The sequence below is a fragment of the Equus przewalskii genome, chromosome 15 (assembly GCF_037783145.1).
Source record: "Equus przewalskii isolate Varuska chromosome 15, EquPr2, whole genome shotgun sequence".
Classification (NCBI taxonomy): Eukaryota; Metazoa; Chordata; class Mammalia; order Perissodactyla; family Equidae; genus Equus; species Equus przewalskii.
In genome coordinates this window covers 18948310-18968027 of record NC_091845.1, presented here as the reverse complement: position 1 = coordinate 18968027, position 19718 = coordinate 18948310, and the positions used below count along the sequence as shown (strand labels likewise).

At 41.3% G+C, this 19718-nt stretch overlaps 1 protein-coding gene across 1 annotated transcript in view; it reads left to right on the top strand.

Moving 5' to 3' along the window:
* The window catches only part of GXYLT2 (glucoside xylosyltransferase 2), an 83996-nt gene that overhangs the window by 20303 nt on the left and 43975 nt on the right, over positions 1-19718 (top strand). Inside the window, exons 2-3 of the mRNA XM_008522250.2 lie at positions 1665-1857; positions 9062-9193. Of these exons, the coding sequence (XP_008520472.2) occupies positions 1665-1857; positions 9062-9193 (325 nt within the window). The remainder of the gene's footprint in view (positions 1-1664; positions 1858-9061; positions 9194-19718) is intronic.

Here is a 19718-nt window from a genome sequence, read left to right as displayed (position 1 = left end):
GAAAGAGACAATCCATGTGCCAAGACTTGGAGACAACCCAGCATGGTCCCATGACTGGGATGAGATGGAGAGTACGAACATAAGTGTAATTACGACTATGATTATGAATGGCTGTGCACCCAGGCCAGGGGTGCTGGGAGCAGCTGCAAGAGATGTAAGTAGGAGCTGTGATCAGCAGTTTGGTCTTGATCTTGAGGGCAATCAGGAGCCCTTACATGATTTTAATCCAGGGAATAACATGATGCTATTTGCCTTTTGGAAGAACATCACTCTGGCAGCAATAAGAAGTCACAGGGTGGGGTTACGGATAAGATTGGAGGCAGGTGGACCACCTAGGGAGCTGTCACAGTGATGGAGGTGAGAGAAGATGGTAGGCTCTTCAGGTAGCAGGTAGCCACAGCGGGGTGAAGACAAGTGGGCCCTTTCAGGAGATCTTTAGGACATCTCTGCTGTCTCTTCCTGTGATCCCCAAAGTAAGTGAAAGCCGAGTAACTCTCTGCCTCTGGGCTTAGCTGAGCCAGGAGGCCGTGCTTCCTCTAAGCATGCTCTTAAGTAATCAGCCTGGAAAACTATCCAAAGTGCTCCACCCACATCTTCAGCTTTCCTCCTGGTGAAAGAAATCTGGAGCTGGACTGGCTTTATCCGACAGAGCAGTGAACAATGGAGCAGCGCACTGATTGAACTCGAAGTTTTTGGAAGGAAGGTGGCATTCAACGTCCAAGATCCCCTGGTCTCCAAATCTTTTGTGCAAGTAAATTAGTTTCATTTGTCTCAGGGCACCTTTTCGAGGCCAGCTTCTTCCAACTTGCCTGCAAATGCTTCTCAGTGGTGTGTTTGAGGCTTGGCTGCATCTCCTTGTCTGGAACAAATCTTTTATTACGAGGAAATAGCTGGATGATGATTCTGGACTCTTGGACCCTATTCCCCTCTCAGCTGTTGACTCAGTATTTGATACCTTGGTAATTTCCAGCTTAACCTGTCCCCTCTCCTGCCTGTTTGTCATTAATATGAATTTCAGACTGGAAGCTGAATTTCATACCTACCACCTCAGCAATCTTGAGCGAGACGGTCAGGATTAACACCTGTTTCTCCGAGACTCTCCCAAGATCTAATGGACACACATATGTTGTTTTCTTTGCTCACCTCCTGGACTTGCGTGATTTTCCTTTGGTCCTGTGGTCATGCATTCCACCGCAACCTAAAACCATCCAGATGATGGGAATATCATGTTGCTTGTTTCACATGGGAAAGCCATGACCCACCCTCCTCTTGTTCAAGTTGCATTTAAATCTAATTTCCATGGCCCGTGCGAGTGGGAGCGCCACAGCCCTGGTGTCAGCTGTTGAAGTTTAGCAATACTATTTCCAAACATGGACCAGTAGGCAGCCAGCAGGCACTAGACAGCTGAGTGCTGGCAGAAAAAGCCTCAGACACCTATAGCAGGCCAAACAGTGACTCATCCTGCTCTTGCCAGGATAAATATGGGAATAAATGGTATTTTTCTCTAAGCAGGAAGAATTGTCAAAATGCTTATCGCTTTATAAAATATAACAGATTGTGCCTGTTCATGTTTTGAAATGTTCCAACCATTCACTAGCTGGGTTTTTTTTTTTTTTTTTTTGATGAGTTTAGTAATCGCTTTTACTTGTTTTTCTTCTTTCTAGGAGGTCAGGGGAATCCAGGAGTTTCCAAGCTGTGTTGCCCCCCGAGCTCTGGATGCACCTGGCCGTGGTGGCCTGTGGCAATCGCCTGGAGGAGACGCTGGTTATGCTCAAATCGGCTGTTCTCTTTAGCCACAGAAAGATGCAATTTCACATCTTCACTGAAGACTCTCTGAAGCCCGAGTTTGATAAGCAGGTGAGTTTGTGGACATCATGGCACGTGGTTTGCTGAGGGCACGCAGACTGCATTTGGGGAATTGTGTGCCATTTGGGAAATGCATCGTGTATTTTGCTGCATACTTTACTGTGTGTCCATGAACCCTGAGCCAGCCTTACTGTTCTCCTCTATAATATAGGGTTAGTTGCATCTGCCTTGTAGAGATAGTGTGAGGATGAGATGAGATGATGTGCTTAGAGCACTGGGGCTCAGTCCCTCTTGGTGTTATCAACACTGTCTCATTTGGGGAACAGGTAGCTTATTTTTATCTATTTATGTATGATTTTTGAATGGCAAGTGATATATGTTCATTCAAATAAATTCAAAGAATCTAGATGTTATAAAATAAAAGATGGATGTCCTCGCTATCCTTCAGTCCCACCCAAGCAACAATCAGAGTTAACAATTTTGAGCAATTCTTCCATATGTTTTTTTCACGTACAGGTGTGTGTGTTTATGTATCTGTGTGAGTGTGTATATATGTATATTTGTGTATAGAGACATATACACGTATAACACACGTATGTATGTACCCAGATTAAAATGTACTTCGTTTACAAAATCAGGAGTATTCTCTCTGTGTTGTTCTGGGACTTGCTTTTCCTCATTTAAAACCATGGCATCAGCATCATTCCAGGTCAGGACTCATACACTCTTGCCTCATCCTTTTTGGTGACTGCATAGTATATTATTATGTGTCTGGGTCATCATTTATTCGACTGTTCCTATACTGAGGAACGGATAACGTTTTTGTACCAGGACAAAGGAGCACTTTGGAAATGCCTCTTCTCCCAGTCCAGGTATCTACATGACTTTGCAGACCAAGCTTTATTTTCCTTGTAACTCTTCTCTTGCAAGAAGTTCTTGAGTGCTGGCAGAGCAAGAACGTGTTTTGTTGTGTATCTACCAACTTGAGTGAACAGTGCCGCATCCTGCTACCGGGTTAGCTGCACTGATGAGAAACACCCAAGAAGCACTTTGGGCAGAGAAAGGCTAGTGACAGAAAGCTAGAAAATGTGTTATGTTGTCTAAAGAAAAAAGTTACCATGACATCTTCACCAAGAGAAGCCAGGGGAACAAATGATCTTGGGGCTTTGAAATTGGTTAGAAAATACCTTGAAAAAGATCAGAGTCAGGTGAAAGGGAAAGGAAACAGGTTGAAACACACATAGATAGCTGCTCTGAAGCTGAGGTGTAAGGGAAATGACAATAATAATAATAATAGCAATAAAAAATAGCATTTATTGGGGCCAGCTGGGTGGTGTAGTGGTTAAGTTCGTGCACTCTGCTTCGGCAGCCCAGGGTTCACAGGTTCTGATCCTGGGCGTGGACCTACACACTGCTCATCAAGCCACTCTGTGGTGGCATCCCACTTACAAAACAGAGGAAGACTGGCACAGATGTTAGTTCAGGGCCAATCTTCCTCACCAAAAAAATAAATAAAATAGCCTTTATTAAGGGCTTACAATTTATGATTTACTCTTATTTAATTCCTACCTAAACCCTTTGAAGATGGTAACAATCATGTCTCTATTTCCCAAACTGAGATCATTGAGACTTAGAGAGTTTTCGTGTCTTGCTCATCAGGTGTCAGTTCAAGGTTACTGACTCAGACCTCCATGAACTTAACCTGTGTGATGCTCCCTCCCGAGCTAGTAGACAGAAAACTCAGCTCCGCTCTTTACTTGCTGTGTGATCTCCGCCAAGTCTCGTGACCTGTTTGAGCTTCAGTTTCCCCATCTGCGACTTGGGGCTAGCAGGATTGATAAAAGAGGTGATATATCTGTACTCAGGGAAGGCTAAGTCAGGCTGCACTAACTACTCCCAAAAAGCTCAGAGACTTTCCGCATGTCTCACGCGGGCGGCAGGGTCTCCGTCCCCACAGCCACTTAGGTCTGGGAACAAGGTTGACGGACTATTCGTGCCTGTCTGTGCAGCTGCTGGAACACTGGCTTCTGCAGTTCTTGCGATGCCGCTGCAGGAAAGACAGCGACTCTCAGATCCCCACTGGGCTTTTCACCCCTCGCCTTCACAGTGACTCAGGTCTTTTCTGGTGACATTTAACTGTCCAGAAGCAGTCACAAGGCCCACCCAACTCCAAGGGGGCTGAGAAGTACTCTTTGTGCTGGAATGGAGGAAGCTGGCTGTGAACAAACGCTAGGAATGTCTTGTACAATGTCCATCTGACAAGTACTTATTGAGTACCTACAGTATACTAGAAGCTAGGGCATGAAGATGGAGCAGAACAAAATTTTTAGAAAAGAGAAGGGGGAGGAAGATGTGTATGTGTAACTACACATGTGTGGCAGATTGTATTTTCCAAAGAGGCCCCCAGGGCCCCCAAGGCCTATTATGCACACCCTGTGTGCTTCCCTCCTACACTGTCCCAGGGTTGCTCTGTGTGACCAATTACATAGGGAAGAGATGCTGCTGTGTCCCTTCAGAGGTGAGGTTTGAACAGGCGCTGTACCTTCCATCTTGATTGCTCTCTCCCTCTCTCTCTCTCGTGGGTCACTTGCTCTGGGGGCAGCCAGCTGCCATGTCAGAGCTGCCCTTGGAGAGGCCTGCGTGTGAAGGAGCAAAGGCCTCTTGCTGACCCTCGGGTGAGTGAGCTTGGAGACAGACCCTCCAGCCCAGCAAGCCTGCACATGACTGTGGCCCCAGCCAGTAGTTGGGCTGCAACCTGATGAGAAGCCCTGAGCCAGAACAACCCAGCTCGCAGGTTCCTGACCCTAAGAACCTATATGGGATAATAAATGTTTTTGGTTGTAAGCTACTAAGTTTTGGGGTAATGTGTGTGTATATATAAAATAGAATGTGCCAAATGTCCTGTGACATCTGAGGCTAGGTCATAGGAAAGATACAGCTTCTGTCTGGCTCTTTCTTGGGATTCCTGCCCCTGGAACCCGGCCAACATGCAGTGAGGAAGCCCAAACTAGCCCTTATGGAGAGACCACATGGAGAGGCCCACACAGACAGGAGCTAGCCTCAACGGCCAGACATGTACATGAATGCGCCTTCAATGATCCAGCTTCTGGCCTTCAAGGCCTCCAGCTGAGGCCCAGACATCATGGAGCAGAGTCAAGCTGTCCCTTGTGTGCCTTGTCTGCATTCCTGATCCATGGAATCTAGGAGCATAATAAACAGTTATTTTATACTACTAAGTTCTGGGGTAATTTGTTATGAGCCACAGTAATTGGGACATTATAAATCAGGAGCTAAATCGTATGGGAAGATCATTGCAGATGCTTGAATTGCCCTGATGACTTTACCCCTTCGATGGCTCATTTCCTCAGGTCTTTGTTAGACCAGTGAAACTCAACCAACAGAAGAGATTATATTAGAGAGTGCAAAGCTAGGCAGGGCATGTGGTGTCACCCCTTTCTTGTCCATGCTGGGATTATGATGCGGGTTTAGATTTAAAACATTGGCTCTTACATAAGTCACAGAACTTCTCCAAGAGTCAGTTTCTTCATCTGTGTCAAGAGCTAAGCAAAAACTTTAGTGGATACACAAAAGGGGCAAATGATTCTCACTCTGCTTATTGCAGAGTGTCATTGTGGGGCTGAACCAGGTAATCTGTTTATTCTCCCATTCCACAAAGATTCTTTGGAACAGCTCCTATATGTTGGGCACTGTGTTAGCCCTGAAGTAGGAGATAGCAGCTGTTGGTGTCTGCTCAGCCACAGGAGATGCTGATGTGAGAGGCGGGTTATGCAACCTTCTCAAGGCTGTCAGTTCTGACACTGAGGCATTATGGGAATATCCATAATTTCTTGTGATAACTTCCTGGTAAGCCCACGGCTACATACCTCAGGGTAAAAGCAAAACAAAACAAAATTCTAATTGTCATCATGATTCCTCTGGAAGCTGCATTGCAGGTGAGTTCTGTTATATTTAAGTAGAATGTTTTTTAAAGCTGCTTAAGGACAATGTGTCTGATGGTATTTACCATCCACATTGTAGATATTTAATACCTTAAAGTTTCATTTATTTTTGTCATCTCCCAATATAGAAGCAGAAAAGGCCAGCTGGTTGATTTCCCAGCCTCTCCAGGCAGCTCAGGATCAGACATCTGCTTTAGGTTTTGCTAATCTGTGCTCCTGCCCCAGACTCAGAATTGGCAAATAGTGGGACACAGAAGAGGGGATGGCCACCAATCCATTCTGGTGATAGATGGGGCCGGTGGGGCAGCAACATCCTCTGTGTGTGTGTGTGTGTGTGTGTATGTGTATGTTTAACTTTGCCATGGGAAGAGGTGCCAAGAGGAACTTCCAGTGGCTGGAGTCAGTATACTACTCAAATATATGCATAGTAACAAATATAACTGGCCTGAACATTCCAGTTAAAAGATATAGATTGGCAAGTGTAGATAAACCCTTCTAGAAGATAGGGTGCTAAAAATCAAAGAGTCAAGGAAACTGTTAGACCTGAGGACCCTCCCGTTCTAACTTCCCGGGCTGATTTTGGGCTCTTGTGCAGTGGCACACTTGTCCTGGGTATTCGTGCCCAGTGTGCGTTCTGACTGGTTGGTCCTGTTGCACTGAATGTTTGTGCCCAGTGTCAGTTCTGATGTGTCTGTGCAGCTGTACTGGGTGTTTGTGCCTGATGGGGATTCCGATTGCTCAGTGCCCTTGGGAAATCAGTTGTCAAATACTTTGACTCTCACTCCTACTCTTTCTCACTCTGAGATTTCTCTCCCAAACATCCATCTCAAAACTGCAAATTTAAAGCCTTCCCAGTGGTATGTTTTTTCACAAATTTTTATGTGACTATATAAGCAATATATGTACATTGTGAAAAAAAAGTCATAAAATCATAAATGAAAAATATCAACCATGATACTAATGCTCAGGAAGGACAATTCTGGTGTCTTTATTTCCATTCCTTTTCATTTCAGCATCAGAAGTGGGATCATAGTTTATATTCTCTTTCTATCACTGACACTTATATTATCAATTTCTTCCAAAACAGGATCAACCAACTCTTTCTGTAAAAGGCCAGATAGTAGCTGTTTCAGGCTTTGCAGGCTGTATGGTCTTGCAGCTACTCAACTCTGCTCTTTATCATAAGAACAGCCATAGAAATATGTGAACAAATGGGTGTGGCTGTGTTCTAATGAAACTTTTATTTCTGGAGACTGAAATTCAAGTTCGTGTGATTTTCATGTGTTGCAAAATATTACTCGCGTTTTTATTTTTTTCAACTATTTAAAAATGTCTAACCGTTCTTGGCTTGTGTGTTATTTTTAGCAGGCTGAATTGGGCCCACGCACAACCGTAGTTTGCTGACCCTCATTCCATGACATTGTCACCAGTGGCTGCATAGTATTCTGCTGTGTAGACATACCCCAGAGCTTATTTAACCAATCTCATGTTTAGGTTGTTTCCCATCTTTCACCGTTACAAACAACACTATAACAAACACCCTTGTAATAAACATATGTGCACTTTTGGAAGTTGTCCTTCGGGTAAATTCTTAGAAGTAGAATTATTATGGCAATGGGAAGGCATTAACTCAAAAAATTAAGAAGATACACAGAGGGCAAGTAAGCTATGAAAGACTACTCAACATCATATGTCATTAGGGAATTGCAAACTAAAACGAGATACCACCACACATCTCTTAAATGGCTAAAATCCACAATACTGACACCACCAAATGCTGATGAGAAAGTGGAGCAACAGGAACTCTCACTCATTGCTGGTGGGAATGCAAAACGGTTCAGCCACTTTGGAAGGTGGATTGGTAGTTTCTTAGAAAGCTATACGTTTCTTGCTATTTACCCAAATGAACTGAAAAATTGTCCACACAAAAACTTGCGCGTGAATGTTTATAGCAGTTTTATTTGTAATCACCCAAAACTGGAAGCAACCAAGATGTACCTCAGTAGGTGAGTGGATAAATAAACTGTGGTACATCCAGACAATGGAATATTATTCAGTGATAAAAAGTAAATAAACTATCAAGCCACAAGAAGACATAAGGGAACCTTAAATGTATATTGCTACGTGAAAGAAGCCAATATGAAAAAGCTATATACACTATGATTCCAACTACGTGACATTCTGGAAAAGGCAAAACTAAGAGACAGTAAAAAGATGAATGGTTGCCAGGAGTTTGGATAGGGGAGGAAGAGAGGGACGAACAGGTGGAGCAGAGGGGATTTTTAGGTTAGTGAAACTATTCTGTATGATACTGTAATGGTAGGTACAGGACATCTTGCATTTATCAAAACTTGTAAAATTATACAACACAAAGAATGAACTCTGATGTAAACTATGGACTTTACTTAATAATGCATGGATATTGGTTCAGTGGTAACAAACGTACTGCGCTGTGCAAGATGTTAATAACGGGGGAAGCTCTGGTGAGGAGGGAAGGGAACAGGATATATGGGAAGTCTCTGTACTTCTGCTAAGTTTTTCTGTAAACATAAAACTGCTCTAAAAAATAAAGTCTATTAAAGTAATTTGGCTATAAAATTAACATATGCAGAGAAAGGGATATATACTCACTGTAAAAATTCTAAAGAGTACAGAAATGTAAACTTAGAAAGCAAAACCACCACCTCCACAGGTGCCCACTTTTAGCAGTTTGGTTCATACTCGTCTAGACCTTTCTGTCATGTAAAATATATATGCCTATATTTTTCCCTATAACACAGAACTATATTATAAATATTTTTTTGCACTTTGCTTTTTCTAAAACCTAACTATGTATCATAACTGTTTTTCCATGCCGGCACATACAGGTCTACCTTATTCTAACTGTGCCTTAGTTTATTGTATACTTCTACCATAATTAATTTTCCCAATTCCCTATTATTGGGCATTTGGTTTTTTCTCTCTCTCTTTTTTTTTTTAATTAAAAACTAGGTTTTGGTGAAAGTCCTTGTACCTCTGTCTTTTGGGTTTGATGTTACCAATTTCCAAATCGCTCTCTTGGAAATTTGTTCAAATTTATACTCCACTTGCAGTATTTATGTACCAATTTCCCATCCTCACCAACTCTGGATGCTATTTCTTGAAATCCTAGCAGTGGTCTTGCATTCATTCAGTGATGAAGTTAGACTTGCTATATAAGTTGCCGGAGTGATTTCCACTTGACCGTTCTGAAGCTTTGGTGGTTTTCCACGATTCGGAGGTCTAATCGCCATCCTCTTGCCTTCCATGTTTTCCAGTTGCGACAGTGGCCTGACTCCTATACAAAGAAGTTTGAGCACAGGATCTACCCCATCACATTTTCAGTTGGCAACCCTCAGGAATGGAAGAAATTATTCAAACCCTGTGCTGCCCAGAGACTCTTTCTTCCGGTAGGAACACCTGCTTTTAATAAGATGCTGCTTCGGAGAGAACTGCTCTTGGAAATGTGGTGAAATTAACTGGAGTGTGTTTATAGAGACATCTTACTAACAGCTGAAAATGTGTTTCTCTCGGGTTCTGTAGGTGATGGTCTTAGTCTGCAGGGTGTATAGAGAGAGACCTATGTTGGAGAAGTTCTCTTTCCCAAAGATTGAGGGACCGAGAGCATCCAAAGCGTGTCTTGGGTTATAGGTCTTTGTGACTGTGGCTCCACCCTTTGGTAGCTGTGAACCTCAGGAGACCCCCCAACTTCTCTAAACACCAGTTTCTTCCACAGGCTTGGCACATAGTTGGCCCTTAATAAATGGGAGCTTTGATTATTATTATTTCACTTAAAACAGTAACTACTACTAGATGGAGCCGTGCCACGGGATAATTCAGAAAAGGTCCAGAATTCTGGGTCAGGCTTTCAGTTTTGAATTTTTAAATTGAATGTTTTTCTTTCCTTTTTAAAAATTCTAAATAGAAAAACCACTGACGATATATCAAAACTGAGACTCTCATTGAGCCAAGATGGCAACTTTGAATTGTGAATTGCACTGAGTGTTCGTTAGGTGCCAGGCCCTGGCTTGGTGATGGTGAGATGGCAGTGAACAAGATAGCTGCGGTCTCGCCCCCTTTGAGTGTGAATCCAGCCGGGCATTGAATAGGCAGCTAGAAGTGTGATCTGTGCTGAGGTGGAGAATGGTCTCGTGAATGTGTGTAACGTGAGGTTGCCCTCTGGTCTGGGAGAGGCTGTAAGATGTTCTCTTGAGGCACGGCATTTATGCTGAGGTGTGGATGAAGAAGTAGGGGTCACTGAGTGACAAGGGCTCGGGGATAATGACAGAGAAAAGGGTTTCAGGAAGATGGAACGGTGTGTACAAAGGCCCTGAGTTGGGAAGGAGTGTGCTTGAGAAAATAAAAAAAGATACTGTAACCAGAAAAATAGAGTGAGGTGGGATCGAAGCTGGCGTTTGCAGGCACTGTAAGCCATGTTGAAGTGTCTGGTCTTTGGGTTACAGGCAGAGATGCCATTGGTTGATTTCCAGCATGGAAGTGAGATGAGCTGACTACTTGTGTTTTAAAGAGGACACACTGGTTCATTACAGTGCGGGCAGTGGAATTGCTGAGGCCAGTTAATAATAACTTGGGCTATGGAGGGTGCCTTAGGGGTGGATTCGGAACCTGCCTGAGAAATAGAATGTACCAGTCCTCATGATTGGCTGCTTGTAAGAGTTGAAGGCGAGTGAGGTAACAAGGATTTCACCCAGTTTTCTGACCTGAACAACTATTAAGCATGACCGGTTTGAAATTGCCGTTATCCAGCTATTTATGACCTACACAAAAGATAGTTTGTTTTGGTTCAACCTAAATGGATGCTGATGCTATTTAGAGATGGAAAAGCCTGGAGGAAGACCAGTTTTGGTAAGGGAGAAGAAGAGTTTAATTTGGGTGATGTTTTAATTTTGAGGTACCTGGGAGACATCCATACAGGGAAGTCTTACCATCTGTTGGTCTGAAACCCTAAATGGCGAGTAGCACTTTTAGCATTTCCCACACAGAACCTGTGAGAAGAGCAAGGGCTCGATGCACTGGTGGCTCTGATCTGCTGCACAAGCTTGCTAACCCATTAAAGCACCCGTTTCTCACATGCCACACACCTTTATACATGTTGTGAGATGAAATTAATTACATGGAAATGGAGGTAAGCAAAGACTGCCTCAAATTGGCACTCAAATCTCTAGGTTGCTGATGTAAAAACTAATTACCATTTGTGAAAATGAGAAAAAAAAAAGTCAGGTTTTTGCTTCCTGTCTCCACTTTAGGGGAAAAGAAGTATTAAATAGCTATGATTCCTGTTGGAAAATTGTCTGTCTAACCTATCCAAAAAATGTTAGCAACCCAGTGGAACCACATTTGAATTTTCCCTGACCTTGAATTGTGACTTTATTGCCGCAGTTAAAAAACAAACCCACCATGATGGTTTTCATTCATTCCAACTAAGTAAGTATTCCATTTTGAATGACAAATGAGTGCTGGCATCCCTTATCTGCTTTTGATAATGGAAACCGGGGCTCCTTGAAAATAATAAGGAGAGATTGTGGTTGACAGGACATTTACCTTCTCTGAGTTGTGTATCAAAACAGTAGATTATGAACGTGGCATTTTTCTGCATCAGTAAGACGTATGGATCCTCAGGATAATTTGAAATAAAGTCTAGGTGATGTTTTCCTTGAAATTCATCTCTATAAAACCAAATCAGGTATGCTGCTGATGCACACAGAGAAGACGGAGATCCTAAGATGCAAGCATTCCAGCAAGTAGCCGGTCAATTGGCTGGGGACCACAGTCTTACCGGTTTTCTAAGGGGCTGTCATCTACCTGAAACCTGTGGGAGAAACTCTTTCTCCGGTAAGATTTTACTATCAGAATAAGATCAGAGCACAAGGCTTTGCAACTCAAGCCTATTAGATTCTCAACTACAATTAGTGGAATTCACATCCTACCAATTCAAGATTTATGAAGTCCTAAAAGTCAGTGGATATTTACTTTTCTATTTCTGTGAATAATGGTCCTAAAAACAGGACCATTATTAGTGCAAACTAAACTGCAGATGGTTTGATTAAGCTCTGCAAGACGCATACTGCTTTCAGGTAATTCAGAAGCTTAAAGTATTTAAAACAATATGCCAATTGCAAATAAATCAAATCTGTATTGAAATTGATCCTGGAGGACTTTGCCCTTTTTAGCAAAGGCAAGGAAGCCTTTACTTCTGTAAGAATAATTGAGTTTCATGAATTCACATCACCTCGCCCCCATTTAATAGGAATTAGTGGGATTTTATAATGGATCTATACGTTTTGTTACATGCTGTGCCTGTCTGATTACAAGGACCTGTCTCCTCAATAATTGTGCTTCTCTGGGGACCCTAGAGATAGTTAAACCGTGACAGAGATCACTGGATTGCAGAATCTTCAGAAACTTTATTGGCAAGCGGGACCTCATACGGTAACGTGAGGTAGGTTAAGGCAGTCTCCAGGCCTCACCCAGGGAGAAATTTAAAAAAACTTTTTTTAACCAAGTTTTAATAAGTTCCGAGATTATATTAATGTCTGATGTCTTTCTCGCCCCCATCAGTTGCTATAAGCATCCACGTTCACGGAAGATGTTAGGGAAGAATTTTATGAAGAGAGACAGGATAAAATTGCTTCCAGCCTCGACCTGTAAATTTGTCCTGAGAGTTTTCAGACTCTATATTTCCAACAAAGTTGTCCCATTCTTTAATATTTCAGAGGAGTACCATGCCAAATAAACAAAATTCTTACATTCCCTGGATTTTCTGTATCACATCAAGGGCAACACATAAAATCTTCCCTTTTTTCGGGCTGGCCCCGTGGCCGAGAGGTTAAGTTCGCGCGCTCCGCTGCAGGCGGCCCAGTGTTTCGTCGGTTCGAATCCTGGGCGCGGACATGGCACTGCTCGTCAGACCACGCTGAGGCAGCGTCCCACATGCCACAACTAGAGGAACCCACAACGAAGAATACACAACTATGTACCGGGGGGGCTTTGGGGAGAAAAAGGAAAAAATAAAATCTTAAAAAAAAAATTTCACACATGGTTTGTTAAAGAGGTCTGTAAGTGGGTCCACTATTTGGAAAACTGTGTGCTTACTAGAGATGTTCTAATGAGTTTGCCATAGGCTAATGGAAAAGGGAGGTTTACTTGACTTGGACAACTTTTTATAATTAAGGTCAAGCCTCTGTATTATTATTAATATTATACCTCAGCATTAGTAATTAACACTGAGGCTCCCTTGGAAATAATCCTTTTAATATCAACAAATATTGACAGGTGACTAGGAATATATTAAAAATCTTATTAAGAGGAACGTCAATTAGAATCACCATAAGTGATGTCTGTATATTTCATCAAGCACCAAGAGGCCATAAATTATTGGGATGAGATTAGCTACTAAAAAGATGACATGAAATGACCCTATATAACAATTTTGTTGAACCAGCTTTCCACAGTACTTATCATTTGCTCACACGTTATTAAAGGTTTGACATTCAGGATGTTAGTTAACACCTCTTGGTTGTGTGGGAGAGAAACTCAACTCCAACTAGCTAGGTAAAGAAGGAAAGTTATTGGCTTATATGACTGCAAAGTCCAAATGATAGGGCTAATCCCAAGCACAGCTAGATCCAGGGGCTCCCGTCTGTCACCAGGGGTCTGTCTAGCTCTCCGTCAGTCCCTTGCAAGGCTCACCCCATGAGCATGATGATGACTTGAAGCAGCCAGAGATCCAAATTCTAGAAGCTTAGCTACTGCAGTAGAAAAGAGCATGGCAGGGTGGCGACATCTGAAATGATGACAAGAGAACTCTACGGAATTGCTCCCCAGTGAAACAAACGTAACTGGTGGAGATTATTTTTAAAACAATTATCTAGAGCCTTTGGAAATTGTCCTAAAGGCCTAAGCAAACAAAGACACAGACTTCTTATTCAAGAAAATCTACTAAAACTCAGTAAGAAGGAGCAAGAATCTGTGACATTTGAACCATGACTTCCTTCCCACTCCCTCTCTCCTTCTAGCCTAGCGTAACGGAAACTCAACTCCAGGCTGTTCATCAAGAGCACGGGGATCCTCTCCCCACAGCTCCCATTTGAGGGATATGGTGCTTCCTTGGGAGAGGCAGGCCATCAGCATTTCTCACCTCCGCCAGCTAAGGGTTGCAGAGCTTGAATTCCAGGCAAATGTGGCCAGGGTTCAGGGACTCCCTTAGCTAAGAGCACGCGGTAGCTTCATGACAACAACAAGCTAAACTATAGGCCAATTAGTTTACAAGGGAGAACCAGGAAAAGCGACAGATAAAAAATACCCTCATGGTGTCAGAACAAAGTCCAAAGACTGGCCTGGAGAACTATCCTGCAAATGGGGCTGAATTTAGTTGGGTCAGACTACAGAGCAATTTATGCCCCAGGCCGTTGTCAAAGACAATAGAGCAATCAGCTGGCAATTAGTAGAGGCTAATAGCTTGGTGTATGTAATGCCAACAGAGGCAGACAGCTTAAGAGAAAGATTAGAGAAAGAGTCAAAGAGTCAGTCACAGAGAGCCCTGATAAAACCGTTGTCATCCCAGGGTGACTGTGGACATGCCCAAGGCTGCAGACACTGAGGAACATCATAGGCTTCACACAGCGGGTGAATGGACTTCACTAAAATAGTCCAGTCAAGATGCTAAACAAATAAACAAGCAAATAACGTCAACAAGCCCTGCAACCTGAGGAGGGGGCAGGAGGAGAGGATCAGTATCCAGACTTGCCACAGAATATTATCTAAAACATCCTAAAAAAATATATATATATATATATTATATTGTCATGTCTTTTCTGTTCCTCTAGTCTTCCCTTACTGCTTTCTTTTGCATTGAGCGAATATTTTCTAACATAGCATTTTAACTTAACAAATTTTTCCACCAAAATAGAGTTGGGAAAAAAAAAATTACTAAAGAAAAACAGGCACATTTTGTAATGCTGAAAGTGTTAATCCACAAAGAAGATAGAACAATTATAAACATATATGCATCTAACAACAGAGTCCCAAAATACATGAAGCAAAAGCTAACAGAATTGGAGGGAGAAATAGGCAATCCACCAATAATAGTGGGAGACTTCAATGCCACACCTGCATTAATGGATTAAGTACTAGGCAGAACCTCAACAAGGAAATAGAAGACGAACAACACTGTAAACCAGCTGGACCAAAAAACAGAACACTCCACCCAACAGCAGCAGAACACACCTTCTTCTTCTTCTTTTTTCAAGATTGTCACCTGAGCTAACATCTGTTGCCAGTCTTTTTCTTTTTTCCTTCTTCTTCTTCCCAACCCCCCCCAGGACATAGTTGTATATTCTAGTTGTAGGTCCTCCTAGTTGTGCTGTGTGGGACACCGCCTCAGCGTGGCCTGGTGAGCCGTGCTATGTCCATGCACAGGATCCAAACCATCAAAACCCTGGGCCACCGAAGTGGAGCGCAGGAACTTAACCACTTGGCCACAGGGCCGGCCCCTCACAGATTCTTCTGAGTGCTTAGGGAACATTCTCCAGGATAGATCATATGTTAGACCATAAAGTAATCCTCAATAAACTTGGAAGTATTGAAGTCGTATAAAGTATGTTCTCTGACCCCAGTGGAATGAAATTAGAAGTCAAATAACAAAGAAATTTGGGAAGTTCACACATATATGGAAATTAAACAATACACTCCTAAATAACCAATGGGTCAAAGAAGAAATTACAAAGGAAATTAGAAAATACTGTGAAGGGCTGGCCCAGTGGCAGGGTGGTTAAGTTCACATGCTCTGCTTCAGCAGCCTGGGGTTCACAGGTTCAGATCCCAGGTGTGGACCTAGCACCGCTGGTCGAGCCATATTGTGGCGGCATTCCACATAAAATAGAGGAAGATTGGCACAGATGTTAGCTCAGTGACAGTCTTCCTCAAGCAAAAAGAAGATTGGCAACAGATGTTACCTCAGGGCCAATCTTCCTCACAAAAAGAAAAAAAAATACTTTGAGATGAATGAAAAGTTGAAGACACAACATACCAAAACTTATGGGAGACAGCTAAGGCAGTACTTAGATTGAAATTTATAGTTGTGAATTGCCACATTACAAATGAAGAAAGATTTTGAATCAATAACTTAACCTTCTACCTTAAGACGCTTTAAAAAGAAGAGCAAACTAAATCCAAGCAAGCAGAAGGAAGAGAATAATAAAGATTAAAATAAAAATGAATGAAATAGACAATAGAACAACAATAAAAGATAACAACAAAACTGAAAGTTGATTCTTTCAATTTTGTCAAAGTTGATTGACAAAATAGACAAACCTATAGCTAGAAGGAGCAAGAAGAAAAGATAGAAGACACAAATTACTAAAATCAGGAATGAAAGAGGGGACATGACTACTAACATTACTGATATAAAAAGAATTATAAGGGCCAGCCCGGTGGCATAGTGGTTAACTTTCTGTGTTCCACTTTGGTGGCCCAGGGTTCACGTGTTTGGATCCTGGGTGTGGACCTGTGCACTGCTCATCAAGCCATGTTGTGGCAGCATCCCACATACAAAATAGAAAAAGAGTGGCACAGAGTTAGCTCAGCAACAATCTTCCTCAAGCAAAAAGAGGAGGATTGGCAATAGATGTTAGCTCAGGACCAATCTTCTTCACCAAAAAAAGAATTATAAAACAATAAATAACTATATGCTAATAAATTAGATAACTTGGATGAATTGGACAAATTTGAATTAGTAATTAAAAAAAAATTCATAAAGAAAAGCTCAGGACTAGATAACTTCCTTGGTGAATTCTACCAAACATTTAAAGAATTAATACCAATTCTTCTCAATCTCTTTCAAAAAAAACAAAAGAGCAAGAACATTTTCCAACTCATTCCATGAGGCCAGGTATTAACCTGATACCAAAACCAGACAATGACATCACAAGAAAAGAAAGCTACAGACGAATTACTTATGAATGTAAATGGAAAAATCCTCAAGTACTAGCAAATAGAATCAAGCAACTCAAAAAAGTATTATATACCACTACCAAGAGGGATTTATCCCAGAAATGCAAAGTTGGGTTAGCATCTGAAAATCAGTTAATGTAACATAGTATATAAATAGAATAAAGAATGAAAACCACATGGTCATCTCAGTAGATGCAGAAAAAAATTTGACAAAATCTAATACCCTTTTGTGATAAAAACATGCAGCAAACTAGGTAGAAGGGAACTTAACCTGATGAAAGATCTACAGAACCCCCACAACTAACATTGTACTTAGTGGTAAAGACTGATTACTTTCCCTCTAAGATCAGGAAAAAGATAAAGATATCTGCTCTTACAATTTCTATCCAACATTGTACTGGAGGTTCTAGTCAGGACAATTAGGCAAGAAAATGAAATGAAATAAATTACGATTTGAAAGAAAGAGGTAAAGCTGTGTCTGTTTTCAGATGACATCATCTTATATAAAGAAAATCCTAAGGAATATATTTAAAAAGTGATTAGAACTAATAAACAAGTTCAATAAGGTTGCAAGATACAAGATCAAGACGTAAAAGCAATTGTATTTCTAAACAGTCACAATGAACGATCCAAAAATAAAATTAAGAAATCAATTCCATTTATAATAACATAAAAATAATAGAATACTTAAGAATAAGTTTTAACAAAACAAGTGCAAGACTTGTACTCTGAAAATTACAATGGGTGTTGAAAGAAATTAAAGAAGAGCTGAATAAACAGAAAGACGCCTCATGTTCATGGACTGAGAGACTTAATGTTGTTAAGATGGCAACAGTCCCCCCAAAATACATATTCAGTACACTCCTTATCAAAATCCCAGCTGTCTTCTTTGTAGAAATTGACAAGTTGTTCCTAAAATTCATCTGGAAATTCAAGGGACTATAAAATCAATGAGCCTGTAGCCAGGCTAACTAAGAAAAAAGAGGAAGGACACAAATTAGTAATATCAGAAAGGAAAGAGGGGACATCACTACAGATTCTTTTTAATGGACATTAAAAGTATAGTTTTTAAAATACTATAAACAACTCTATGACTGCAGATCTGGTAACCTAAATGAAATGGACCAATTCCTTGAAAGATGCAATCTGTCAAAACCCACACAAAAAGAAATAGATCATCTGAATAGGCCTATATCTATTAAAGAAATTGAATCAATAATTTATAACCTTCCAAACAGAAAGCACCAGGCCTAGACAGGTTTGCTGGTGATTTCTATCAAACATTGAAGGGGGGAAGAAGTTATACCAATTCTCCACAATCTCTTTTAGAGGATAAAAGAAGAGGGAATACCTCCTAACTCATTCTATGGGGCAGCAATACCTAATACCAAAACCAGACAAAGACGTTATAAGAAAAGAAAACTAGAGAACAATATCTCTCATGATCATAGATGTAAAATATTAGCAAAATATTTTTTTTTAAGATTTTTTTTTTCCTTTTTCTCCCCAAAGCCCCCCGGTACATAGTTGTATACTCTTCATTATGGGTCCTTCTAGTTGTGGCATGTGGGACACCGCCTCAGTGTGGTTTGACGAGCAGTGCCATGTCCACGCCCAGGATTCGAACCAACGAAACCCTGGGCCGCCTGCAGTGGAGCAGGCGAACTTAACCACTCAGCCACGGGGCCAGTCCCTTAGCAAAATATTTTAGCAAAATATTAGCAAATCAAATCCAAAAAGCATAAAAAGAATTATATTCCATGACCAAGTGGGATTTATCCTAGGTATGCAAGGCTGGTTCAACATTAAAAAATCAATTAATGTAATCCATCACATCAACAGGATAAAAGAGAAAAATCCCATGATTATAGCAATAGATGCAGAAAGAACATTTGACAAAATCCAACCCCCTAAATAAATGGAGAGATATTCCATGTTCGTGGATAGGAAGACTCAATATTGTCAAGATGTCACTTCTTCCCAAGTTGATCTATAGATTCAATGCAATCCCAGTCAAAACCCCAGCAAGTTATTTTGTGGATATGGACAAACTGATTCTAAAGTTTGGCAATGGAGAGGCAAAAAAAACTTAGAGTAACCCACACAGTATTGAAGGAGAAGGACAACGTTGGAGGACTGACACAATCCAACTTCAAGACTTACTGTAAAGCTCTGGTAATCGAGACAGAGTGGTCTTGGTGAAAGAATAGACAAATAGATCAATGGAACAGGTTAGAGAGCCCAGAAATAGACCCCCATAAACATAGTCAACTGATCTTTGACAAAGGAGCAAAGACAATACAATGGAACAAAGAGAGTCTCATCAACAAATGATGCCAGAACGGCTGGAGATCCACATACATAATAATGAATGTAGACACAGACCTTACCCACTTCACAAAAATTAACTCAAAATGGATCATATGCTGAAATGTAAGATGTAAAACTATAAAAGTCCAGAAGATAACACAGGAGAAAACCTCGATGACCTTGGGTATGGTAATGGCTTTTTAACACAAACCTAAGACATGATCCATGAAAGAAAGAATTGATAAGCTGGATTTCACTATAATTAAAAACTTCTGCTCTGTGAAAGACAATATCAAGAGAATGAGAAAACAAACTACAGACTGGGAGAAAATATTTGTAAAAGATACCTCTCATAAAGGACTGTTATCCAAAATGTACAAAGAACTCTTAAAATTCAAAATGAAAACAAACAACCCGATTTAAAAATGGGCCAAAGACCTCAATAGATACCCCATCAAGGAAACTATACAGATGACAAATAAGCATGTTAAAAGATGCTCCACATCGGGCTGGCCCCGTGGCCGAGTGGTTAAGTTCGCACGCTCCGCTGCAGGCTGCCCAGTGTTTCGTTGGTTCGAATCCTGGGCACGGACATAGTACTGCTCATCAAACCACACTGAGGCGGCATCCCACATGCCGCAACTAGAAGGACCC